This window comes from Peromyscus leucopus, chromosome 9 (genome assembly GCF_004664715.2).
Source record: "Peromyscus leucopus breed LL Stock chromosome 9, UCI_PerLeu_2.1, whole genome shotgun sequence".
Classification (NCBI taxonomy): domain Eukaryota; kingdom Metazoa; phylum Chordata; class Mammalia; order Rodentia; family Cricetidae; genus Peromyscus; species Peromyscus leucopus.
In genome coordinates this window covers 44,407,460-44,434,452 of record NC_051070.1, presented here as the reverse complement: position 1 = coordinate 44,434,452, position 26,993 = coordinate 44,407,460, and the positions used below count along the sequence as shown (strand labels likewise).

General features: G+C 41.9%; 1 protein-coding gene across 1 annotated transcript in view; it reads left to right on the top strand.

Moving 5' to 3' along the window:
- The first annotated feature begins 13,225 nt into the window (after positions 1–13,225).
- Vwa8 (von Willebrand factor A domain containing 8) overlaps positions 13,226–26,993 on the top strand; it is a 342,755-nt gene continuing 328,987 nt past the window's right edge. The window contains 1 exon segment of the mRNA XM_028878597.2: positions 13,226–13,511. Coding sequence (XP_028734430.1) covers positions 13,352–13,511 — 160 coding nt within the window. The 5' untranslated portion in view covers positions 13,226–13,351.

Sequence of the window (26,993 nt, the reverse complement as noted above, 5' to 3'; positions counted from 1 at the left end):
CTCTAGAACCCTCTGCCTAGAGAATAGTGCCTGGCCAGCTGAGCCTTCCCACATGGATTAGCATTAATAATCAAGATAGCCACACCCCAGATCTGCTCATATGCCAACCTTATCTAGACCGTCCCTCACTGAGTCTCTCTCCCCAACAGATTCTAGATTGTGTTAAGTCAACAATTAAAACTAAACATTACAGGAGCCAAGCCCAACACATTCTTATTCACTATTGCCCTTTGTTTGCACCTCTCATATACATGGTCTTTTACTAATTAATTCACTCGAAAAACAGCTTCTCTAGCATTCTGGATGGTCTTGTTTCCCAAAAAAAACATACAAGAATGGCTCATCAGGAAAGATTAAAGCCTCCTACCAGTGGACAAATGATCTGGAGATTGCAATTGACATTCAATGTCTACCTGTGCCTTTACCCATCTAGGGTCCCCCTTAACATCACCTAGGATCTATGCCAGTGGCTTTTCTAACTCAGTGACCTCATTCTTGCAGCATCAGAGCCCCAGGCTCAAGTGATCTTGCAGTTTCCAAGGTTGCTGACTTAAAACTAGTGAAATGAAATTGAAGGGCTGCTTTTCCATGCACCTGAGCACTTAGCATATACTCCCAGCCTGTGTGGTGTAACAGAGACTCCAGGGTCTCGCTTGCCAATAGTTGAGATCCACATCCCTGCTTCCTGTCCCCTGCCACACATAGTTCTGTGAGAAGGGACCTTGACAGGAATATCATGATATTCCTGAAGCAGAGGAATTTCAAGAAGCTATAGGGAGCCTTAAAGATGCCATAATGGCTGAGCATGGTGGCTCAAATCTGTATTCCTAGCTTTCAGGGAACTGAAGCAGGAGAATCACTGAGTTCAAGGCCAGCATGGTCTGTCTTATCTCAACAACCAAACCAAACCAACCAAACAAAAACTCTAAAACAAAAACTAAAAGCAGATCTATAATTTTAACTGTCTTATTTAAAAAGTCCGAGATCAGAACTAAATAACTTGAAGTATTTCTAGTCTTTCTTGTGCTAACATCCCCCCTTCTTTCCATTTAGACACTGAAGTACTTTATTGATCATGAACCTTTGTCCAGTGCTTTCCCTTTTCTTGTTTATAACCTAAATCTTCAAAAGAATAGTCCATATCAGAATTTCCCAAGCATCTGAGGAATAATACTTGAATGGTATTAAATTTTTTTTATAGTAAATGCCTTTAGGAATGTTAATTACAAATAACAGCTAAGCTTTGCTGATAGCTTACTACAAATCAGGGATTGCACTAGGGTTTTAAAGTATTGTCCATGTTATTTAGGAACCCAGTCAACACACATTTATTCTGCAGCTCAGGCAGTCCTGGATCTTGTGATCCTCCTGTCTCAACCTGTGAATAGTGGGGGTTGAATCACCAGTAGACCAACTCAATAAACATTTATTGAGTTTCTACTCTAGAGAAGTCACCTTGATGGGTTCTGGGAACAACACAAAACAAAATGCAGGGAGATAGCGCCTCCCCTGTCATGGAGGTCATGCTGTGGTTGGAAGACAGCTGTCATCCCACTCATCTCACCAATGCAGAACTGCAGTGCTGTTCAATATTCTAAAGGAGAGACATCAGGTACTGTAAGGTGAAACAACTGGGAAGTTGATTTAGAAAAAACCGTGAATGTCTTCCCTGGGATTGGAAGTTGGCCTGGCATAAGAATAATGGCTATGAGATGAATATATTCACATATATGACAAATATATAAATATGTATATTTGGTTTCTAAACCCTAAATTTCCTGTATTTGATTTTTTTTAATGCCTGTAGATTAGAAATCTCAGTGAACCCTACAAAGAAAATTGTGTTTACATCATGACCAGACACTAATGGTCAAATATTAAGGAAAAACTTAGAGGCAGCTAAAATGTAAAGTTACTTCACTGTAATGTCTGTTTCTGTTTCCATCCCTACCCCTTCCACACATAATGAAAAGAGTAAAGCTATCTTGTGGTCAGCTTTGGGGTCTAGATGATGGTAGGGATGACATCTGTAGAAGGCAGAATGCAAAGGGTAAAAGCAGAGCTCTGTGCTCCACTGAGACATTCTCCCCCCCCCCCAAGTAATAGACAAATTGAGAGATGATTGCCAGCAGATTTGTGCTGTGTGGATGCTGAGTAAAGCTTTTCAGTCTGAAGGACAATATTTCCAGATGGAAAAGCAGACCTAGAAGATGGAGTGTAACACATTGAATGTGGTTAAAAACAAATAGTGTTGCCACCATGCCTGGCTTTTCTCTGTGTTTGCTTTTAGTCAGGCTATTCCAGTGTTGCCCTGGCTGACCTGGAACTCATCACGTAGACCATGCTGAACGGGTAGTCACAGAGACTGGCCTGCCTCTGCCTCCGCAGTGCTGGGATGGAAGCACCACCACACCCAGCCCAGCCTTCTCTTAAAGTTTGGATTAATTTTATATCATTACTATTATTATTGTTATTATTAATTTATTTATTTTGGTTTTTCAAGACAGGGTTTCTCTGCAGTAAGGAGCAAGCCAGCTTGTTTACAGCAGCAAAAACACACAGTTTGGGGGGTCTGGAGAGACGGCTCAGCAGTTAAGAGCTCTGGCTGCTCTTCCAGAGGACCAGGGTTCAATTCCCAGCACCCACATGGCAGCTCACAACTGTCTGTAACTCCAGTTCCAGAGAATCCAACACCCTCACATAGAGATACATACAGGCAAAACATCAATAAAACAATAATAAAAATTAAAAAAAACCCACACAGTTTGTTACCTTACACAAACAACAGTTTCATTAAAATTGCATAAGACCAGGCAATTACAAGTACAGCCCTCAGCATTCCAGGAAGTTACCTGTCCTTGAGCAAGTGGGGCTTATAGGTTACAGGTGTTTTTGTTTTATAGATCTCTTGCATGAAGTAATTTAAACTTAAAACATAATGCTAGCCATCACACACTGACTTTTCCTTATGATCTTAGATGGTGTTGTGTAGTAGAATATTATTTTAAGGTGTATTGCTTTCATTTATGTTGCATTTGTTTGACTCTGTGAAGCTGTGTTACTTCGCCTGTCTAAAACACTTGATGATCTAATAAAGAACTGAACTGCCAATAGCAAGACAGGAGAAAGGATGGGGCTGGCAGGCAGAGAGAATAAATAAGGGAGAAATCTGGGAGGAGAAGGAAAAGAAGCAGCCAGAGAAAGAAGACTCCAGGGGCCACCTAGACACACAGTGAGCCACTGAGAAAGAATAAGATTTACAGAACCAGGAGAATGGGAAAAGCCCAGAGGCAAAGATAGATGGGATAATTTAAGATAAGGAAAGCTGGCTAGAAACTAAACCAAGCTGAGGCTGAGCATTCGTAAGTAAGAATAAGCCTCTGTGTGTGACTTATTGGGGAGCTGGGTGGAGGGCCCCCCACAAAAAAGAGTAAAATACCCACAACAACAGCACTGTTTTCCTTCAAACTATTTCCTGTACTTTGGGCTTGGCTGAATCCATGCTTTCCTCATTCTGTAGCTTATACCACTTTCCAGCCCCCTTATTTTACCTGTCTGTCCTAAACATGTGCTCTATGAGAGTCTATCCTACATTCAGTCATGTATATGCTCAGAGGGATCCCTTTATCACCTCAACAAACAGACTAGGACTGTTCATTCTAAAAGAGGTCCAGAGATTCTAGAGTCTAGACCATGATTCTTAGGGAATCCAAAGTCTACTAAGAAAGGCAGGCTATCAAAGGAAGCATGTTCACAGTATAGTAGACTGAGAAAGGAGAAGGCTAGATTATGATGGCATTGTTTAATGGATAAGGAATTTGGAGCTAATCTTAAGGGTAAAATGAAAAAAGGGAAAGATTTCATGCACTAAATGATGCGAGACTCACACTTTAGTAAGTTCCCACTGAAGAAGGTAACAGAGAAGCTTTTAAAAAGCCACCATGAGGCTCCTTCAGGAAGACAAGCCCCAAGGAAAGTTTGACCAGGAAGGAAAGAAGGCTCGAGGAGGGGAAGGGATCATGTAGATGTGACAGTGTTACATTAGATGGGGTTTGCCTGTATGTGAGAAGTACGAACGTCGAAGGAGGGCCAAAGGTTTTTAATCTGCCTAAAAAATTAAAATGGGCAGTTTTGTTGGTCTGATATTATGTAGCCCACGTCGCCTTAGACTCACATCAAATCCTCTGGATTCACAGCAATCCTTTGGTCTCAGTCTCCTGAGTGCTGGAATCCCACATATGTGTCAGTACACCTAGAATAAAGTGGGTTGCTATTGACAGGGAAAGGGGGATGGGGAAAAAAAGAATAAAGAAGCTTTGAAGGAGAAAGGATGTGTTCAGTTTCTTCTTTGAATTAGCTATACTGCCTTTAGGTTGGCATTATTCAATTTAGAGACTACGGACATGGTAGGCCCACTGATTTTTTTTGCGTGTGGTCAAGACTTGTCCTATTCACCACAGATTGTTTGACTGGGCGTCTCTGGCTTCATCTTACTGGATGTGCAAAACAGCACACCCCCAATCAGGGGCATCAAAGATGCCTGCAGACTTGGCCACACGTGCCGGGAAGGAGGGTATGGCGGTAAAACCAGCCCTTTGTTGAGATTCACTGATTTAGGTGGAGGCTGCTCTCCTGCTTTCAATCGTCACACTGAGGACTCGAGTATTTGTATCTCAGCCCACACTTTCTCCAGAGCGCTAGACTCGTAATAAACAGTCAGATTGGCTGAACAGGATGAGGATCAAGTCAATCCAGGGTGATATTTATATTCTATATGCATTTATTCTTTTCAGGATCCGAGTCAAGGTTCTTTCCATGCATCTGGGCACAACCTGCTTTTGAATTATTATATGCATAGAGAAGTTTCTTGCAAGGGAAAAAAAGAAAGAAGAGAAAAAACGAGAGGCAGGAAGTAAAATCGTTTTTCTTTCTTTTTTTCTTTTTAAAAAAATTTTTTTATGTGCATGGGTGTTTTGCCTGCATGTATGTCTGTATGAGGGTTTAGGATTCCTCAAAACTGAAGTTACAGACAGTTGTGAGCGGTCATGTGGGTGCTGGGAATTGAACCCAGGTCCTCTGGAAGAGCAGCCATTGCTCTTAACCACTGAACCATCTCCCCAGCCCCAGTCCTCTTTTTTTTTTTTTTTTTAAAGATAGAATCTCAGTATGTATTCCTGGTTGTCATGAACTTGCTAGGTAGATCAGGCTAAGCCTCAACTCACTAGATCCTGCGGTCTTTGCCTCCCAAATGCTGGGGTTAAAGACATGGGCCATCACATCTGGCAAGAAATAGATATTTTTCTTTGGGAGCTTTCCTGTTTTCCCCAGTAGCGAACTAGGTACACCTTTTAAAATGTTAGAGGAATGCACAAATTCGGAAACAGACTGTTCAGTTATCTGCCATTGCTCAGATAATAGGTTGTCCTAAATCTGTGCATTTAAATGTGTCAACAACCCTCTGTGTGGATTTTTTCTTCTTGTTTTCTTACTTCCCCCCCCCTCCCCAAATCCAGTAAGTGCATGCTTGCAGCAGAACATTTAAATTCTTGGTTATGTACGTATGGTGTGCGTGTCCCCTCATGGCGCTGTCATGGCTGCTGGCGATAGAGTCACAGAGAGTAGTGAGTGACCTGACATGGGTACAGGAAACAAACTGGGGTCCACTGCAAGAACAACAAGGACTCTTAACACAGAGCCTTGCCAATCCCATCATAGAAATATTTTGGAACATAAAATGATTCAATAGAAATCTATGGTTACTCATGAATTGGTCACTCCAATGATTTTATTTTCTGTTTCACATCCTTTAAAAATTTAGAATCATGTTAGCTGTATAATTTTGTGTTTGAACATTTTAATCATAATATTATAAAGATTTTATGACTGAAAAATTACCAATGTACTTCAGTTAGTTAATCCTATGGAATAGTTTTAGTGTTATAAATAATGTGGTAGAAAACATTCTCATCCCAACTATTTTAGAACATCTCCATTTCCTCCAGTTAGACTCGTAAAGGAGTATAAAATACTTCTAGGTCCCTCCCCGACATGGATTGCTGCAATGTATCCAAGAATAGCCATGCCACCTTCCACATCCATCCTCAGCAATGTGTAAGATAATCCTCTTAGCTTGCTCTCATCTTTATTACAAAGGCGTTTTAGTTGTATTAAGTTCTTGCCTGGGCTGCTGAGATGGCTCAGCAGGTAAGGATACTTGCTCTGCAGTCTGGGTAATCCCTGGAAGGTGGGAGGAGAGAATCAATTTCACAACGTTTTCCTCTGACCTCTCTCTCACACACAAATAACAGCAGTAAAAGTTGTCTGTCTTATGTGTTCTCATTTTTTTTTCATATTATGTTGAGCAATATGATTTGTGCTATTAGGCATTTTCTAAGAAGTGTTCTGTCCATGGCTGTATTGGAAAAGGCTGATGCAGTACTCATGGGGGCCCAGACTGGGTTCTCATGGGCAAGATTTTGACTAGAGTTTGTATCTCTGCCTCCAGGGGCCTTCTAAAACCCCCTCCCTTAGGAGGTCTCAAGATCTTTTTATTATTATTATTATTAATGTTTTGCTATACCCAATTTTCTCTCAAGAAAAATTTTAATAGATGCTGGGCATGGCTGAGTTCCTTAATGGCAGCTTGGAGACTATTTCAGTCTGCATGGACACATGGCAGAGCCACCGAATCAAAAGGCAAACCCACTGACAGTCGCACAGAGCACAAATACGATGCCAGAAGCCTGGGTTAGCTTTGCCGCATACTCTGAGTTCCTGATGGCTTGTCTCGGTTGCCAAGGCAGCACCAAAGTCACCTTTTAAGCCATTCTGCTGTCTCTTTCCATACATCTGTCTCCTGAAGGTGTCATCTTATCAGGTTAAATTTATTCTTAAATTTGTCAGTTGAAAATCCTGGAGATTTGTGCTTACTCACGGTGACTTTCTGGAGGCTGCCATTCCCAGTGATGTGCACAGACCATCTCCTTCTATGCCTTTTCTTCCATTCACGTAACACATTCAACACAGGCATGGAGAGCACGTTCATGCCCTTCCCTTCCATTGTCCTGCCTGTTCCCACCAGGACGGTCACACCTAGCTCTCTGCAGCTTGCTCTGAAGTACCCAACGCCTCACTTCAAGTGATCACACATGGCCTAACTTAGTCCTTCTCCCTTTCTATCAAAACATCACACAGTACCCCATCATTATGGAGACTCTGTGTTTCACACTTGATCTTGGCTAAAACGTCAAGAAGCTACCAAGTGTTATATCCTCATGTTTCAGCTAGTGAATGTACTTTGAAAACCATGAATAGACAACTCTCAGTTGAAATAAGAAACAAATTCACATGATACAATGTCAAACAGTCCAGGAAGCAAGTGCCTAGGGTAACAAGGTTATTTTCTCTCACTAGACTTAGAAAGCAGGACCCAGAACTGTGGACAAAGAGGCCCAACCACCCCCCATTCAGAAGAATCCTGCCAGTATCTCGACTAGGAAGTTCAGTATCTAACTTAGTGCATCAGGAGGAGGACGACAGGGGATGTGAGATTAAAAAAAAAAGGAAGCAGAGGGGCTGGAGAGATGGCTGAGAGGTTAAGAGCACTGGCTGCTCTTCCAGAGGTCCTGAGTTCAATTCCCAGCAACCACATGGTGGCTCACAATCGTCTCTAATAGAATCTGATGCCCTCTTCTGTCATGCAAGCATTGATGCAAATAGATCACTCATATACATAAAATACATAAATAAATAAATAATAAGAAAATAAAGTATAGCAACTTCATGGCTCTTAAGAAGAAAGCAAAAGCAGTTCTCTCAGGCATAATGCCCTGACCACCCTGTGGTAGTCTGAATGCAATTGGTCCCCAGAATCTCATAGGGAGTGGCCACCTCCTTGGAGGTGTGGCTTTGTTGGAGTGGATATAGTGGAGGAAGTGTGTCACTGTAGGTACAGGCTTTGAGGTTTCCTATGCTCAGAATACCACCCAGTGTCTTGGGCCATTTAGTGTTTCCTGTAAGATGTAGGACTCTCAGCTACTGCTTCAGACTCCATGTTTACCTACACACCATGCAATCCTCAACTTTCATGTAGAGAATATGAAACTCATGGTATTTCTGCTGTTTGCAGGATTCCATTGAGTTTGTAAGATTATCTTAAGAAGTGGGATATGGGGCCAGAGAGACAGCTCAGTAGTTAAGAGAAGTAGCTGCTCTGCCAGAGGACACAGGTTCGATTTCCAGCACCCACATGATAGCTCACAACTGTCTTAAATTCCAGCTCCAAGGGATCTGGTGCCCTCTTCTGGCCTCTGCAAGCAACAGGTATGCACATGATGCACAGATTTGCATGTAGACAAAACACCTGTACACATGGGGAAAAAAAAGTGTCAGTTTTGAGCAAAGAGATATATGCTTCAGTTTCTGTTTTGAGCCTTGATTATACTTTCTTCTAAGTCTAGAAGTAAGAAGGAAAGGAAACTACTGTTGTTAAGAATTTGAACTAGCTGGGTGGTGGTTGTACACGCCTTTAATCCCAGCACTTGGGAGGCAGAAGCAGGTGAATCTCTGTGAGTTCAAGGCCAGCCTGGTCTACAAAGCAAGTTCCAGGACAGCTAGGGCTGTTACACAAAGAAACCCTGTCTCAAAAAACCAAAATGAATGAGTGAATGAATGAATGAATGAAATAAAAAAAGACCTTGAAGTAGATAATGATGGCTTTAGACAGCTGACTTGGCATTGCCATGCTCACCAAATCTGACTCAGGAGTTTTTAAGGACCATTTTCTCGATGAGGAAAGTAAGGCACTAGTTAGAAACTGACCACCCCGAGTTATCTTCCTTCTCTTACTATTCCCATATTCAACTTAAGATGTTTTGTTTGCAAATCAACTTTTCTCAAAGTGACATTCCTCTTCTTCAAAACTGTTTTCTGAAGTATTTTTGAATTCTTTTTTTTCTCTTCATTTTTCACTTACTATCAACCATTGATAATTATTCCTCTGCATGGCTCTCAGATTTAAACTCTCTTTTTTATAAAAGTTGAGGTCGGCCAACATTTTTTAAAACGATTTATTTTTACTTTATGTGCAGTGGTGTCTGTGTGAGGGTGTCAGATCTGGATCCCCTGGACCTGAAGCGACAGACAGTTGTGAGCTGCCATGTGGGTGCTAGGGATTGAACCCCGATCCTCTGGAAGAGCAGCCAGTACTCTTAACCACTGGAGGCTGCCAACATTTTGATAGTGGGTATATATGTAAATTATTTATTTCCCACAATCCTAGTTTTTCCCATTTACAAAGTTTTCCTATTCCAAAGACAATAGAAATAGTTTTTAGCAGTATGTTGGCTGATATCTGGCTGAATCTGTGTGGTCCCATTGATGTGGAAATAATGCTGCTTTTCAATTCATTTTCTGTATCTATCAGAACAATTTTTTCTTAACTCATATACCATTTCCTTTTTCTGCATCTATCACAACTTCCTGTTAACTGGCATGTCTTGGTTCAGTGTTTGTTAAAATTACATTTATTTATTTGTATGTGTGTGTGTGTTTGTGCACACACCACGTGTGCATGTGTTATCATTTATGTATCAAGGTCAAAGGACAACTGTAGGAACCTGTTCTTTTCTTCCACTGTGTGGTCTCTGGGGATTGAATGTAGGTCATCATGATGGGTAGCATGTATGTTTACCTGGTGAGCCATTTAATAGGCCCTCAGTATGACTTTAAAATCCAGTGTTATTATGTAGTATGTCTTTGTGTTTTTACATAAATAACCAGGCAAATTCTCTAGCTGAATATGCTGGAAAGGCAGATTGTTCGATTGATCTACTCATGCATATCCCTGAAGAATGATTTTAACTATTACATTCTTTGTGAGACCTCACTGGCCTTTCCTAGCTGTAGCATTGTTTGACTGCCTTGAGTCTAAATCCTGCACAGACATTTTGTGTAACTCGGTCGGTATGTTTGCTTTTCATACTTGATGTGAACCCATCATTTCACAGTACCAAGCATGCTACCATTTATAGAACAGTTGCTTAATAATGTTAAATGGCTGAATGTGCTAGACTGTCTCAATGTCTCCACCATCTTATTCTAAGAGCACTTAGAGCCTAAGTCTTAGACCACGCATTTTGTTAAACTGCCTTGGACTGTTTTTCCATCCTTTCAGGTGTGTACTGAGATCTACTGAGATTAAATCATGATGCCTTGACTGTGGTATTTAACAGATCCTCAGTTCCTCTTCTCTAAAATACAGGTGTGCCGGATATTTTCATGTCAATTTGACACAAACTATAGTCATCTGAGAGGAGGGAACCTCCATTGAGAAAATGCTTCCATAATATCATGTTGTAGGCGAGCCTGTGGGGGCATTTTCCTAATGAGTGATTGATGTGGGAGGGCCCATCTCCTGTGGGTGAGGCCACCCCTGGGCTGGTGGTCTTGGGTTCTATAAGAAAGCAGACTGAGCAAGCCAGGGAAATAAACAAGTAAAAGTATGCAACACTCCCCCATGGCCTCTGCATCAGCTCTTGCCTTAAGGTTCCTGCTCTGTTTGAGTTCCTGTTCTGACTTCCCTCAGTGATGGACTGTTACCTGGAACTGTAACCTGACATAAATCCTTTCCACAGGTTGCTTTTGGTCTGGTATTTCATCACAGCAATAGTAACCCTAACTAAAACAGTAGGTAATATTTCACAAATAACCTCATATTTGTGAAACTGTGAAATAAGATTGTTAATTAAAATGTTTAGCATAATTCATAACATAGAGTCTGTGCTCTGTATTGGTCAAGGTTCTCTAGAAGGCCAGAAGGAATTGAACAAATATACATTTAACAAAGGAGAGTAGACTAGCTTATACAGGAGGAGCTGGGAAGTCCAGCAGTGACTGTTTGCATGAGGAGAGGTTGAGAATCTTGTGCTGCACAGTCCACAAAGTTGGATGCTTCAGCATTTCCATTCTGGTGGTGGACGCCTGGAGGATTTCTGTCAAGTCACTTGATCTTCAAAAGAAGCTGGATTCTGATAGCAGTGAAGTATGACACTCCTCAGCAAGAGGTGGAGGCAGGCAAGATCACTGCCTTTTCCTTCGAACTCTTTATGTCTAAGTGTCTTTGGGAAGGGACTGGGCACTCTGGGTGGGAGGGCCTTCTCGTTTCAGTTAATGCTTTCTTGAAATGCCCTCACAGGCAGCACAGAGTTCCAGATCCAATCAAGTTGACTATAGTAAAGGTCAACTGCCTGGTGCTCACAAAGTGGGAGAAGCATTTTGTAAGTCTGTGTGCTGCTTACATAGGTGTCATTTCCTCAACCATGTAGGAGTTGAAAGAAAAAAAAAAAGAAAAATGAAAAGAATAGGACATGGCGGCTCCTAGGTATGGTGGAGGAGAAGGTTTATTGTGGGTATGAAGGAGAAAACAGTCAGAGGCAGAGGCATCTGGAAGAGTCTAGAGTGGACATGACTGGCTGACTGAGCCAGGCCATGTGAAGAGAGGGAAGGAGAGAGAGAAGAGCCAGGAGCTAAGAGGCCAGGAGACTGGAAGACCAAAAGAGGGCTGGAGTAGCCAAAATGGCTGGCTTATATAGAGAAGAGCAACTAGGCAAAAGGTGGTCCAGCCCCTAGGCTGGAGAGTTCAGGGTAGGTGGCTGGGTATGTCAGCCATGAGGATCCTGTAATAGGTGGGGACTGAGGGATGCTGGGAGAACCTGTTGGCATCGTCAGCTTTGATAAGAGAATAAGCACGTCCTTTAACAGTTTGTCCTGGGTTTGAGACCTGACAGGGGTGGCTGTGAATAGTAATTGAGAATGTATTCATGGAATAATGTTTTTGACAACTTAAATATTCACTACCTTTATTCTTATTTTCTCCCAACTAGGTTAGAAGCCTGTTTTCCACCTTTACTTCTGAAGTTCAAGTTCCTCAGCAAGATGTACAAAGCGTTCCTTACTCAGCCCAACTTCTTTTTCACAGCCTGTTAAGTCTCAAACCCAGAGACAAATGGCCGAGGTGCCTATTGAACATATCACATCAGACCTGGCCACCATGTTCTCCCAGCATCCCTCAGTGCCTACCTGTTACAGGATATGTATGCCCTCTTATCCCCCACTCACCACCTCCCTCCCCAACTCCAGCCCAAGAGTTGAGCTGCCTTTCCCCCAGAGGCTTGTCCCTGTATAAGCCAGCCATTTTGGTTACCCACCCTTTTTGTACTTTTCCCTCTTGGATGCTGGTTCCCCTCTTCCTCACATGGCTCAGGATCATGTCCAGAGTCTCCCAGATGTCTCTCTGCCTCTGATTTTCCCCTTTATCGACAATCATCCTTCTCTTCCACCATACCTAGGAGCAGCCACGTCCTTCCTTCTTATTTCTCCTTTTCATTCGGTGTCCCCTTGGTTGCTTCTCAGAATTTATTCCGAGTTTATGTGCTTGGGTAGCAGGTGTTCGTATGGAGGGAAGATACCAGCAGGTCTAGAATTGGCTGGGCTATTTGCTGAGAGTGAGGCCTTCATCCTGGTTGCTGGATTCCATTGCGCAGAACTTCACTTAAACTTTTCGCCTTGGTTAATTCACTCCTGACATTTTGGATACGTAGCATAATTAAATTAGGCTTCGTTTGCTTTATGGAAGACTGCTGCTGCTTTTGGGATGCCTGGGAGACAGCCTTCGCCAGCGTCCTACTTTTTGCCCACTAAAGACGTAAATTATATTTATATAACTCTTGCCTTTGTAGCCTGACTGCAAAGCGGTCGCTTTGGATCCTTCTGGTAGTTAAACATTTTTCAGGCACCATTATAATGTAAAATTTCCACTTACAGTTTAGAAGATAAAACAAAGGAAGAGCTAAGAAGGCACAGGTGGAGGCTTTCAAAGCCTGTTGTAGGGAAACCCTGGGAAGATGAAAACGAATTAAAATAGGTGGAGTTCCATAATCTGCCATTGTATTTTCTCAATTCCGAAAAAAGATTGGAAGCAGCATTGCGGGAAGGCCCACAGTGCATCATAGCACACTGGGGTAGAGGCCAAGAAAGGAACAGGGCAAGCGCTGAGCGCTGGGTGCTAAAGGCCTTTGGCATCTCCCCAGCTCGGGGCCGTCCGTGGGGTGACCACGCGTGGGGCGGGGCGCTGGGCCCCGGCGGCGGTCGATCCTCCAGGCGGAGCTCCTCCTGCCCTCCGCTCCAGGCCGGGCCCACACCGCGGAGCCCGGCGCGCCGGGGGGGAAGGAGTTTCCGGCGGACCCGCCTCCCAGCCGCTTCCTGTCCCGCTCGCCGCACCGCCTCCTGCAGTGTCCCGGGACGGCGCTGGGTCCCGCTGCCCCCGGAGGTCCCGCGCTGTGCCACCTGCACCATGCAGTCCCGCCTCCTCCTCCTCGGGGTCCCGGGCGGCCTGGGCGACGTGGCCTCGCGGCGCGTGCGGCTGCTGCTGCGGCAGGTGGTGCGGGGCAGGCCAGGAGGGGACCGGCAGCGGCTGGAGGTCAGACTGATGCACACCGGGGCGACCGACTCAGGTAACCAACCGGGCCCGCCGCCTTCGCTGCCGCTGCTGCCTCCCCTCGCTGCTGCAGCGTGATGTGGGGGCAAAGCGCGGGCGCCCCCTGGGCTCCTCTCAGAAACCTGAGGGGTCTGGACTAAAGTCTCTGATGTCTAGGCACACTGCTTTCTTCTTCTCCCACTAGGGGTTTTGCTACAAGAATCCTAACTTAGCCTGGAGGACCCTCAGAGGTTTATGCATCAGCCTTTGGGGGCTGTTAAAGCCGCACTTGACCTTGATCTTTGACTCCCAAGGGCTTGGTAGCCGGTTTTGTGTCATGAGCCAAGCAGGGCTTGTGATGGCATAGACACGTGTACATACTTGCTGGAGACCCTGTGTCGGTGGACTTTGCCGAGTTTAACAGGAGACTCTCGGTTCCAAGCGTCCTTAGAACTGAAAGTCATTGGTTTAGTTAAAACCCTTGATTACAGGTGGAGAGAATGAGTCCCAGAGAGAAAAAGTGCCTTACTAACGATTACGCAGTGAAATTGCAGTTCAAAAATTGCCTTTCCTCAATTATAATTTTTAAAGCATTTATTTGTTTTCCATTCTGTTACTTTTTCTCCGTCTGACAAAGTCCAGAAAAGAAGTCCAGAAACTTAAAACATTTCTTTTGGCTCACAGTTTCAGATGTTTCGGTGTATGCTTGCTGCGTTCGTTGCTGTGGCCTGTGTTGAGGCAGAAAATCATGGTGGCAAGTGTGCTTAGTGGAGAGAAGTTTCTCTCAGGCAGAGAGGCATCAGCAATAAGACCTATTTTTCAAAGACAGGTTTGTCTAACTAGGTCCTAACTCCTCGTTTGTATCATCTCCAAATAATGTCATCTCATCAAGTTTGAATCCATCAATGGATTGATCAGAGCCCCAATCTCCCAGGCATCGGATCCACCAGTTTGTAGATCCATGAGGTTTCAGAGTTATACTATATGTCCAAATGATAATTCACTCACTTCTGTCCTAAAAGCAGAGATCAAGGGTGGAAGTGTGACATAATCTGCTGGGTTTTGGAATTGAGCAGTTTGGAGTGGAATCCATTTTTTTGGCTCTCCAGCTATCAGAGCCATGAGTAAGCAGATAAAACATTTCATTGAAAAGAAGTTTTTTTAAAAAAAATGAAAATTGTTCTCTATACTGAATTCTATACTTCATGTTGGTTGTAAAACATTATAAACACATATGGGTATGGACTTGAAAATTCTGTTATAATAGGTAGTAGAGAGTAGTTGTAAATGTCTTCAGTTTTGTGTTATATCGGATGAAATGCAGGTTTGGTTTCACATGTGAGGCTTGGACATGTTGTGGATAGGATTCCATCGTCTTAGACTGAATGGTTGACTCTGGCAGGCCAGGCTGTAAGAAGTGCATTGTGCTAACCTGGCTTGCCTTGCTCTAGCAAAAGATTCTAACACTGAAGCTATGAGAACTGTGGGTAAACAAAGTTGTGAGTTCACCAGAGATCTGGTTACAAGTAAGAGCCCTTAGGACAAAATAAAAGGCAAACGCTTGACTATCCAGATGCCTAAGGTTAGGGCTTTCAAGGTTAGAGTGGCACATTTGGAACCAGAGGTCACACACAGACAAATGTACTAACACGGAAAGCAGCAGGCTGTGATGGATTAGTGTTGATGCTGGGAAGATTCTCAGCTGGACTCCAACATGTGACCTGACTCACTGTGTCCTCTGCTTGTCAGTTGCCATTGCTTCCTAGCAGTGTGAAAAAAGAACCACAAAGTACTTGAAGAACAGATTCAAGTCATATACTTATCTTCTCCTGCACTGTATGCCCGTTTGTCTGGTCTGTGTGTTCCCTTGGTGCTTGTCAGCACTTTGTACCTAACAAGCATTCAGCGGCTTTCTAGGTTAAAGTTCATGGAGGGTGTTTTTGTAAGAGGTTGCAATTGCTTTGCTGGCTTTCAAAATAGCACCTCAACTAAGTCTGATAAGAAGGAAAAGAAAAAGACCATTTATGTTAAAAAGTAAAACGATGCTGGACAAGGTGGCCCGCACCTTTACTCCCATCATTCCTGAGGCAGAGAGGCAGGAGGAGCTCAGTGAGTTCAAGGACAGCATGGTCCACTAACAGTTCCTGCACAGCCAGCCCTATACAGAGAGATGTCTCAAAAAAGCCCCAAACCAAGAACACACCAAACAAACCCATAAGCTCTCAAGCCTACTGCTTTTTATCCTTTTCTGTCCTATGGTGTGGAATGTATAACTTGTAAATTCTTTGTCGCTTTATGCTTTAATTACTGGTAGTAGTATCTCTTGGTTTTAAAGACAAATTGTCAGTCAGCAAGGAGGTTACTTCACCCAGCAGTTGACACAGATCGATGTGACACCATCACAGATGGTTTAGTAGGATTGGATGCTGCAAAGTGATGGAGCTTGGAAACAACTCTTTAAATCCTAGCATTTCCTGCTTTTCTTTACCATAATTTACTATTATATAGCTGTTGGGGTCCACAGAGGTTTCCTAGTGAGATCTGAGCTTGTTTTACACAGCAGGGCTGCATTAGGGGATGGCTGGACTATGTGTGTGGTCACCAGGTGTTTGGGATGGTCTGCACTTGGCTGTGCTGGGGGGAGGTCTTTTGCTCCACCCCTTGGCATTCCTTTAAAAGCCCATTAGCAGAGACAGAAGGGGCTGGTGGGTTTTGGCCCAGGCCCTCCTGAGGCTATCCTGTGTTTCTGTCTCTCTCCTCTGTATTTCTATCTAAGTCTCTTATCCCTCACTCCTCAAGAGTCCCTGGGGGAAATAAATGTGGGAGCTGGTCTCCCACATACAGCTTTCACTGCTTTTTCCTTATGATGTCTATGAAATACATCTGCTTATAGAAAACACTAAAATGTTTCTGCATAAGTTATTATCCACTTAGAAAACTGAAAAATACAAATTCTGTAAAACAGTTCTCTCACATTAATAATATGTATTTGTACAAATTAGATCTTTTTTGTAATTTATCGTATCTATGATTGAGAACATTAACATAATATTGCCCTGTATGATCACTTACATTAGGCATTAAGTTCTGATATTTATCACTATCATTTTCTCATTCTTGGACATATAGTGTCTATTTCAAATATTTTTATATAAAAACAATGAAAAAGTTATTCATGACTATACATGTTTTGTGACTTTAAGATTGTGTCCTTGGGCCATAATAGAAATAGTCATGTGACTTTGGGGAGGAAAAATTCAGAGCTCTGTTTTTAACTAAAAACAGCTATGATGGTTTAGTCTTCTCTCTGTATTAACAGATACTGAACCCTGTGGGATTCATTGTCTACTGTGACCTCTAACAGAGTATTTTTGACTCAGAATCTTCAGGTCCCATTGTAAATGAAATAATTTAACAGTAAGACCCAGAACAGTTATAAACGTATAAACTATTAGGAAGATTCATATTGGGGGGACACAGACTCACACAGACTTATGGACCTTGTTGATACATTCAAGTTTTTGTTTTGTTTTTTTGAGACAGGTTTTTTTTTTTTTTTTTTTTTTTTTTTTTTTGTATAGTAGACTTGACTGTCCTGGGACTTGCTCTGTACACCTTGTTGGCCCTGAACTCACAGAGATCTTCCTGCCCCTGCCTCCTGAGTGCTGATATTAAAGGGGCTACCACTGCCCAGTGATACATTTAGGTTTTTTTGGTTTTGTTTTTTTAAATTTGTTCTAAGTTTTGTATACTTCTTTAAAAATTCTGTGGGCTGGGGATATAGCTCAGTGATAGATTGCTTGCCTAGCATGTGCAAGGCCCTAGATTCAGTCTCTAGTACAGAAACAACAAAAGACAAAAATGATGTCACTAAACCTTTGGTTTTTAGCCTGATGTGATTCCCCTTACCCTGGGGACTTTGGCAATGCCTGAGATGAACTAAGGGAGAGGATGTTATTGGCATCAGTGGTTCCAGACTGCTCATGCTGCTGAGTCTACAGGCACAGGATGCCATCTCAAAACGAGAAAGTACCCAGTCCACAATGTCAGTAGTGTCACTGTTGAGACCCCTGAACTGAGTCAGCTTGTCCATGTTGCTGTTCAAATAAACAGTTTAACTTTAATAGAATGGGCAGCTCAAAGCAGAAGAGACTCAGAGATGCAAACGTAAGGTGTGGCAACAGCTTGGTTACGGTGGCGCAGCATTTGCTTTATCTGAGCCTGGTCTGATCTTTGGCAGCTGGGCACTGAATGTAAGTAAGCTACTGTGACTGGCCCAGACTCACTTGTTACAAAAGTCTAGGAGGATGGGTTTTCATTAGCACAGGACCCAAAGTACAAAGGTATCCTCAGTCCAAGTTGACTTTAACATTGTAATCACATCCTGAGGAAGGCTCCCAGAACTGAGTGCCAAGTGAGTTAAAAGTTAGCATGCTCATCAGTGGAGTCCATGGCCTCTAGTACTGCATGCATGTCTGAGAAGGGCTACCACAGAATTACCTGAAATATCATACAACAGTTTTGAGCTTGGTGAAGATCTTGAAATATCTGGGTAGAATATCCAGTTTTTTTCAGGGGCTAGCAAACAGTTAAATTAAAATTATCAGTTGTAGCAACATTTTATTTATTTCGTTTTGAGACAGTCTCTTCATATAGTCCTGGCTGCCCTTGACACCCCTATGTAGACTAGGGTGGCCTTGAACTCACAGAGAACCTCTTGCCTTTGCCTTATGAGTGCTGTGTAGCAACATTTTAAGGAAGCACTTGTGTTCAAACACACACACACACACACACACACACACACACACACACACACACATACACACACAGTAAAAGTTAAAAAGTAATTTTATCCAAGCTGCATGTGGTGATGCATGACCTTAATCCCAGCACTTGGGAGGCAGAGGCAGGTGGATAACTGAATTCAAGGTCAACCTGGACTACATAGTTCCAGGACAGCCAAGGCTATGTTGAGAGACCCTGTCTCAAATAACAACAAATAACAGCAACAACAAAAAGAAACTGTCAATTTAAAATAAAACTGACAGCTATTCATTGTAAAAATTTGTATGGATTAAATATTGAAAAAAGAATAAAGAGTTTATGGAATTGGCTGGTGTTAATAGGCCAGAGCCATGGAGGATAGAATTGGTGAAATTCTAGAGAGGAAAAAATGTGACAGATCAAATTTTCCCTTTAATATTTAATGTAAAGGAAAGAGAAAAGTATGCTATATAAAGATCAGGGAATCTTCTGCTTTAATGAATTTTGCTCTGAAATCAACTTATTGACCATTTGTGAGTGATTGTATTATTTTTATTGGGGTATTTTCAGAATGTCCTTAGGGGTAAAGTGGTCTTTCTTCCTCGCTAAGCATCTCTTGTCTGTAAAATGATATTGTTATGCTTGCTGGGCCTGCCCTTGCCTTACTAGAATGACAGTGTCAACCAACAGCCATTCGGTTGTAAGGGGAAGCAGTGTGCACTGAAAAGCATGTTATCTGGTAGGCTTCCAGGGGGTACCTCATTTCTTCTGGCTGGATGGCTACCTGGGGTTCAGATGCAGTTCTTAGGGCTTGTATGCACCCTTCCTTTCCCTTGGTTCCTGTACTTCACAATTCCCAGTTACTGGACTCAGTTTGTTGTATTAGTTTCAGTGTCTAGCAGGATTTCTTAAAGAGGGAACCACAATAGGCTTACCAGAACTTTAGAATTGCATTGTTTTATTTTTTGTTTGTTTGTTTTGAGACCAGGTCTCACTCTGTAGCCTTGGCTGGCCTGGAATTCGTAGATATCACCTTCCAGGCCCTGGGACTAAAGGTGTGTACCAACGTGCCAGACCTGTACTGCCTTTGAATTTCACAATGTTAAAGAAACAGCATCCTTTCCTGTTACCATTGTTAAATTTCTGAGCTCTCTATGTCAAGTCTTCAGGTACCTCTTCATCTTTGAAACAGTTGCTGTGGCCTGAGGGTGGGATATTCTGGCTATTCTATGCAGGGACTTCATCTCTAGGAGTATAGGGTAAAAGGTCAGGGTTAGGGTCTCTGTTGGAGACAGGGATTTTGATGTCAGAGAATGAGTAAAGAATCCAGGGCATTTAAACATAACAGCTGTGCATGGAATGAGTAATCTCCAAAGGGGTTTGTGTAAGATTAATTACCGTGTATAAGGTACCTTATTATCTTAAACATAATTTTTTCTTATACACCTTTGAGAAATCCCTTTAAATAAAATACATTCTAAGAAATAAAATTACAATTCTATAAATATTTTCTAAATTTAATTTCATTTGGAAGGTCTTAGCTTTTCTGGATTCTTTTTAATTAAAATCTTCAAGCATATTTGTTCCATGTCTGAATAAGACATATAATAATTGACTATAGGTATCTGTGACAATTTTGTGCAATACATGGATTTTGCTTACATGTATTTTTGCATTATTTGTTATATAAGTGCAATTAAATACTCAGCAACATTGTACTTACTTTTTAAATGGGCTTGTTCTGATTACTCTAATTATTCTAGTAGTTGTCACTGAATATTTTAAGCACCCCCACCATCAATTTTTTTTTTTTTTTTTTGAGTCAGGGTCTCTCATAGTCTAGGCTAACTTCAAGCTTTGTATGTTGCCAATGGCATCCTTGAACTTTGGATCCTTCTGCCTCCCTTCCCTCCTCTGTGCAGGGTTAGGTGTGCCACCATGCCTACACCCAACCCCTGTCTCTCTTTATTTCTTTACAGGATCTTATGTAGCAGACCAGGCTGGCCTCAGACTCACTGAGAACTGATGAGCCTCTGACTGCTGGGATTAAAGGTGTGGATCCCCACACCTGGCTTTTTTTTTTTTTTTTTTTTTTAATGATTTGGTTTTTTTGAGGACTAATCTTGCAGTGCGGTCTTGAGCAGCCTGGGATTTGTGGCACTCCTCTAGGATTACCTGCTCGTGTGACTGCATCCTACTTTAAGATTCTTGCCCTAAGAGAAGCCTGCCCTGGTTTCTTCTGCATAAACTGTTCCCCATTGATTTTCACATTCCCCTTTAAGCCACCTCATTTAAATAGACCTGTTATAAATGGCTTGACTTAGGAGCATGTCTATAAATAGTATATGTTCAAAAGATGCAGGAAAATTACTATTCAGGGCTGAAAACAATCTCTCAGTAGTTAATTTAAAACGAATCATTTGTTCACTTGTCAAACATTTGTTGAATATGGAGAGTTTGCAATTCTGTATTTGGCACAGGATATAGTGATGATGAAAACATCCACCCTCTAACAAGAAAAACACTCTTGAAGACTAAACAGTAGTCCTCAAGCCTTTAAACATTTTCCTCATCTGCTAAAAGGATTTGCAAATATGTGTGCTTTGTGCATTTTTAGGTTGTTACCTAAAAGTTTTCCTGATTGGTACAAATGGTAACAAAGGCTCTTGTTTCTAGTATACTGTTAACACCGACGTTTAAGATGAGATTTGTTTCGTATTCTTTTGATCAGCTCTCTTAGTGGAAGTAGATTACCACAGTGGTTTGTTTGCTGATGTCTGTTTGGAAAGACTAGACGCTCTTGGCCATCAGATGCTCCTTATTCCTTTATTTCCTTGAGTTTGAATTTCAGCTTTACTTACTTCTATATGTAATGATTTTATCTGAATATGCTCTTTGTCTTAGAAGTTTTATTTTATATTACTTTTCTGCAACAAAAAATCTGAATGTTTCATTAAACCTTTTTGTTACAGTACATATTTGTTCAACATGACATCAGTGTTATACAAGTTGATAACTCTTTGGAATGACACCCTTTAATGATGAGCTATTCTCTCAGCTAAATATTACTTAATATTAATTAATTTATTAATACGATTACTAGCCCTCAGTTGAATGCTAATTATTACTAGAATGTAAGCAGTTCTGATGTAGCAGTATCATTCAGGTCTTTCCAGACTTTCTAAATTATATATCAACAGTAATATATTGATCTGTATTAATTGGCAGCTTGCTCAGGGCCTTATTCAATTTTGTTGGTAACTGACATAGAGCTGATTTGATTTTCATCAACTGGACACAAACTGGGGTCGTTGGGAAAGAGGCAACCTCACTCAAGGAATTGCCTTCATCAGACTGGTCTTGATTAGTGATTGTGGGTTGGCCCTGCCCGTTGTGAGTGGTGCCTGGGCTGGTGGTCCTGTGTTGTGTAAGGAAGCAGGCTAAGCAAGCCATGGGAAGCAAGCCAGTAAGCTGTGTTTCTCAGTGACCTTGTGCCTTAATTCCTGCCTCAGTACTTCCTACTGTGAAGTACTTCCTATGCTTACCTCAGTGATAGGTTCAAACCTGTGAGATGGAATAAACCCTTTTCTCCCAAAATTCCTTATGGTCATGGTCTTTATCACAGCCTCAGAAGGTGACTAGGACAGACAGAAACCATCTGACTTGTAGAAGAGTGGTATGCTCGGCTAGTGACGTTATTTGTGTCTTAATATCTTGGAGGGTCATTAACATCAGTTCACTAAAATTTATCAAATGGCTTCTTTTTTTTGATGGCTCCTTATTTAGTCTCTTTTTACCAGGATTTGGGGACAAACGAAAAATATTGCTTTCAATGTACTTTTACCAATGCAGTTTTTTTTAATATTGAAAAAATAGTTTAGTCTATGACATATTTAAATACATTTTGTCAAATTCTTAAAGTTTTCACTATTAAACAAAGGTTTCTGTACTGTCAAACCAATCACTTCAAGTTAGCCTTTCTGACAGAAAAAATAGTTTTGCCTTTTAGTTAAACTGAGTGTGATATAGTTTAATGAATGAAAATTTCAAAAACTATTGAGAAATAGATGGGACATCTGTGAACTGGTTTGCTAAACCAGCAAAGCAAAAAGTTACATTTGTGGTTACATTTTTGACTATTTTCTTTATATATGCCATGCATTCATTACATTGGTGACATTTTCATAGTAAATGATCTTATAGCTTTGATCTTTTTTAAACTGATAAAAAGAATACAATATTAAGGTAAGATTTTCATGAATCAAGGACTATGGTGGAGGCATGGTGTTCTATTAAATCGGGTTTGGGGAATAATTAAATAAAAATCACTTATAAGAATTGGAAATAAATTTGTTAATTTTTAAAGCGCCATGCTCATACTTTTGATGTAGTTAGTGAAATAGAAAACTAATTGGTGCAGAGGCTGGTATTCAACATTGTCATAACAAAAGCGTGGAAATGGAGTTTTGTACAGTGGAATGACTAATGGGATTGGATATTTCACGGTGTTATTCAAGTATAAGTTTTTGCCTATCTAGTTGAAAGGTACGTAATTGTTCTGAGACACTTGAGTTACCTCTGATATTCAGCCAGACTGTTGTGAAAAGTTTTATAGTTCTCTGCTAGGAACTATTCATTACATTAAATGGATCAGCATCAATTATCAAGTATATGAAATACTTCAATTGTTCAGCAGTGCTCTTAAAAATGTATCTTATGACTATTTTTTGTGTGAGTGTGCATATGTGCACAGAGGTCAGGTCAGCTTTCAGGAGTTGGTTCTCTCCTTCCACTGTATAGGTCCAGGGATTTACTCAGGTCTTCAGGGTTAGAGGCCAAGTACTGCTCCTGCACCGCCCCACCCCCAATGCCATCTTGCTGTCTGTCAACAGTGAATTTTTAAAAAAGCAGTAGCATGTTTTCAAGATAAGAATTGAGATAAACTGAACAGTTAGCTTATCTTCAAGTGTGTTAAGAAGCTGTATTTGCAGTTTTCTATGCTTTGCTCTCTGACATTTCCCATCTTGGGTCATTGATAATACTCACTTCCTTACTCTATAAAATGCTTCATTTGACATGAGCCAGCACAGACCAAAATAGCTCTAAAGCAAATCTTGGCTTTTAGTATAAACATTAATATCTGGGGACAATTTTATTTACGTTGCCTTGAATAGTGTTCTAGTGTTTAAAGGATGCTGGTTTTGACTACACACATAGTTGATGCCTTGACACAATGTACTGTAGTAAAAAAGTTGGAGAAGAGGAGATTCTGAACACTTGGAAGTGGAAGTCTGAAAATGGGTTCTGAAAGACTGCTGTGCTCTATATCCTTGGAAAGTGCTCATATAACTTCATCCCAAGACATTGTCAAATAGGAAGAACAGTAAGTACTTATTATTAACTTTTAAATTAATTAAAAATTTACAAGTATAGGTGTGAAGTATGATCCTAATTAGTCTTATCAATTAAAATTAGGCATCAGATATTGGGGTAATAATCTGAAAAATCAGAGAAGCAGAACAGCAGCCACTAGAAAGTTCTTACCTCTACAAACCCTCAAACGGAATGGGGGCTGAGATCCTCCACCCACCTTATATTCCTGTCTCCACCTCCCAGTTGTGCTGAGATTAAAGGTGTGAGCCTCCTAAGTGCTGAGATCAAAGGCATGAGTCTTCCAAGTGCTGGGATCGAAAGCATGAGCCTCCCAAGTGCTGGGATTAAAGGTGTGAGCCACCACTGCCTGGCCTCAATGGTTAACTAGTGGCTGGCCCCACCCTCTGATCTCTAGGTAAGCTTTATTTGTCAGAACACAAACAAAATATCACACAACATAAGTGTTTTGCCTGCATATATGTACATGTACCACTTGTGTGCCTAGTGCCCATGAAGGCCAGAAGAGGGCATTGAATACCCTGGAACTGGAGTTTCAGGCAGTTGTGAGCTGCCAGATGGGACTAGGAATGGAACCTGTGTGCCCTGGAAGAGCAGCAGGTGCCAAGTCATCTCTCCAGCTTCCCAGTCAGTAGTTATAATACAACTCGAGAAATGCTTGCAGGAAGGCATGGAGGAGATCGTGTCAGGAAAAGCTGGGCAAGATTCGGTGGAGGAGGTGACGCTGCCGAGGAGCCGCTGAGGAAGAAGAGAGCTGCATGAGAGGTGTAGAAGGCAGGAGGCTGACGGCTCAGGGCCGTCACTGGGGCAGGAATGCAAGGGCAGAGAGTACAGTCCACTCTCTCGGGTTCAAGTGAAGGTGTCTGGACTGTGTTTGTGCGTGTGCGTGTGTGTGCAGCTGTGCAGCTCGGGGGAGAGTGACGGGCCAAAGCAGACATTTAGGAGTTGTGCTAAGGGCAGAGCTATTGGTGTGAGTTAGATGGCTCCTAAGTCCAGTGCTCTAGCCAGAGACGGACAAGCTCGTGATTTTAAGGCAGTAATGATGAAAGGCCTGCTTGGTCTCCACGCCATGCCTCCTCCTCTTTGTCTGCAGGAGACATGGTTGATTGATCACGCCTCATTTCTCAATGAGAACATTTCCATTGTGGTTTCTTCCTTTGTGTTTTTAAAAAGGCTCGAGTTTGATGGTTAAATGTTTGGGGATCTTTCATTTACTTTTTTGTAATTGATTTCTAATTTAATTGCATTATGGTCAAGAAACATACTTAAGGATTTCAATCCTTGGAAACTTACTGAGGCTTGTGTTAATGCCCAGCCCATTACATTTTGGCTAATGTTACAGATGCATTAAAAAAATGTATCATGCTGTTATTTGCATGTAGGTTAAGTGGTATGAGTGGGTCCAGGGTCCCTGTCCTCACCTCTACCCCTTGTCTTGGCCAAAGGACCAGGAAGCAGCTTCCTAAGTTCTGTAGCCATTTATCCCCTGCTTCTTTCATAACTTATGGAGATGAGCATGTTAATTATCTGTACTCTCAGTTCTGTTGAGATTTTTTTAAACAGTTATTTCCCAGCTCCCTCCTCGCTAGGTCACTCCCGTAGCTTTGCTGTGTTCTTCCACAAAGGACAGAAGTGTTAGGAGGGGACCTGACTTAGGTACCTGATCTGCTTGCTCTCTCCCAAGCCCTCGGGCCTATGGGTGGTCCTGACTTTCTGCGAGTGTTAGCTGTAGAGTGCTGCATTCCCCTTGTTCTTCTTGATTCGGCTCCCACCTTCACCTTTATCACATAGCGAAGTGCAGTAAATGGGCATTTTACCGGATGTGAGGCCCAGACCAGGCAGGCTCAAGCAATAAGAGTGGAGAAGAATTTCTCAAGTGTAACAGGTAAGGACCTCATGGAGTCACCTCCAAAGCAATGCCCTCTCTGAAGAAAAGGAAGGAAGCATGGAGATTGTTTTCCCCTGGCAGTCTGTATATAGCCATATAGGAAAGTATTTTGTGAGTACATCCCTGAGCATGCTCACTTTATAGTTCAAGAAGGAAAGATGGCTGTATTTTGGGGCATGCTTAGCTTAAGGTTATGAAACACATTCGTGTTTGAAAGGTTAAAATGAAGGACTAGAACGTTTTGGGGGCATATTCTGTTCATGTCAACTCGACACAAGTCAGAGTCATTTGGGAAGAGGGAATCTCAGGTGGAAAAATGCCCCCACCAGACTGGCCTGCGGGCACACCTGTGATGTATTTTCTTGATTGATGATGGATGTGGGAAGGCCCAGCTCACTGTGAGTGGTGCTACCCCTGGCCCAGGGGTCCTAGATGCTATAAGAAAGCACGCTGAGCAAGTCATGGGGAGCAAGCCAGTAAGCAGCATCACTCCATGGCAGCATCAGCTCCTGCCTCCAGGTTCCAGCTCTGTTTGAGTTCCTCTTCTGAGTTCTTTTAATGATGGACTAAGATGTGGAAGTGTAAGCCAAATAAACCCTTTCTTCCCCAAGCTGATTTTAATTATGAGATTTTTATCACAACAATAAAAGCCCCAACTGAGACCATTGCGGCTGGAGCTGAATGAGTGGGAATAGTTGGAGAAGAGATCAGTGAGGAAATGCAGAAGTCAGATTAGAAACACCCTTTCTAGGTCATTACAAAGCCCAGAGAATAACATCATGACTTGTCTCTGATTTTATTTGGTTGTTACAGCAACTCAGTTGAAGCTAGATTGTGAAGAACCAAACCTGAAGCAGTAAGTGTGTGTGTGTGTGTGTGTGTGTGTGTGTGTGTGTGTGTGTGTGTGTGTGTAGGCTGCCTAGGACTATCCTGGGTTGGGTTGTAAGACGGAAAAGAATGATTTCAAGTTGCCATTAGTACAACTATAGAGTACAGTTTTTAGTGGAAAGATCAGATGTTCAGTTCTAAATACTGAGGAAAACTTTCTTTTTTTAAAACCTTCGTAAAGGTGATTGGAGATGTAGTTCCATTGGTGGAGTGCTTGCCAACATTCATAAAGCTTTTGGTTTGATCTTCAACACTGCATAAACTGGATGAGGTGGTGTGTGCCATAATATTAGAATTTTGGGTCCATAGTCAGATGGAAGCCAGCCTGGGATACTTGAGACCCCATCTTAAATAGCAACAACAATAACAAAAAACCCAACCCCAAATACAAACCAATAACCTCCCCCAACAACATACACCTCAATAAAGAGATTATAGTACATGTATTTCTTCTTGGTCTATTTTGTAATTCTCCTATTAGTATTTTCTCTTTAAAAATATTAACAAACATCTATTTGGGTTATTGTAACAAAATACTATAAACTATGGCGATGTAAAAATACAGCTCTTACCACAAAGGAGTCAGAG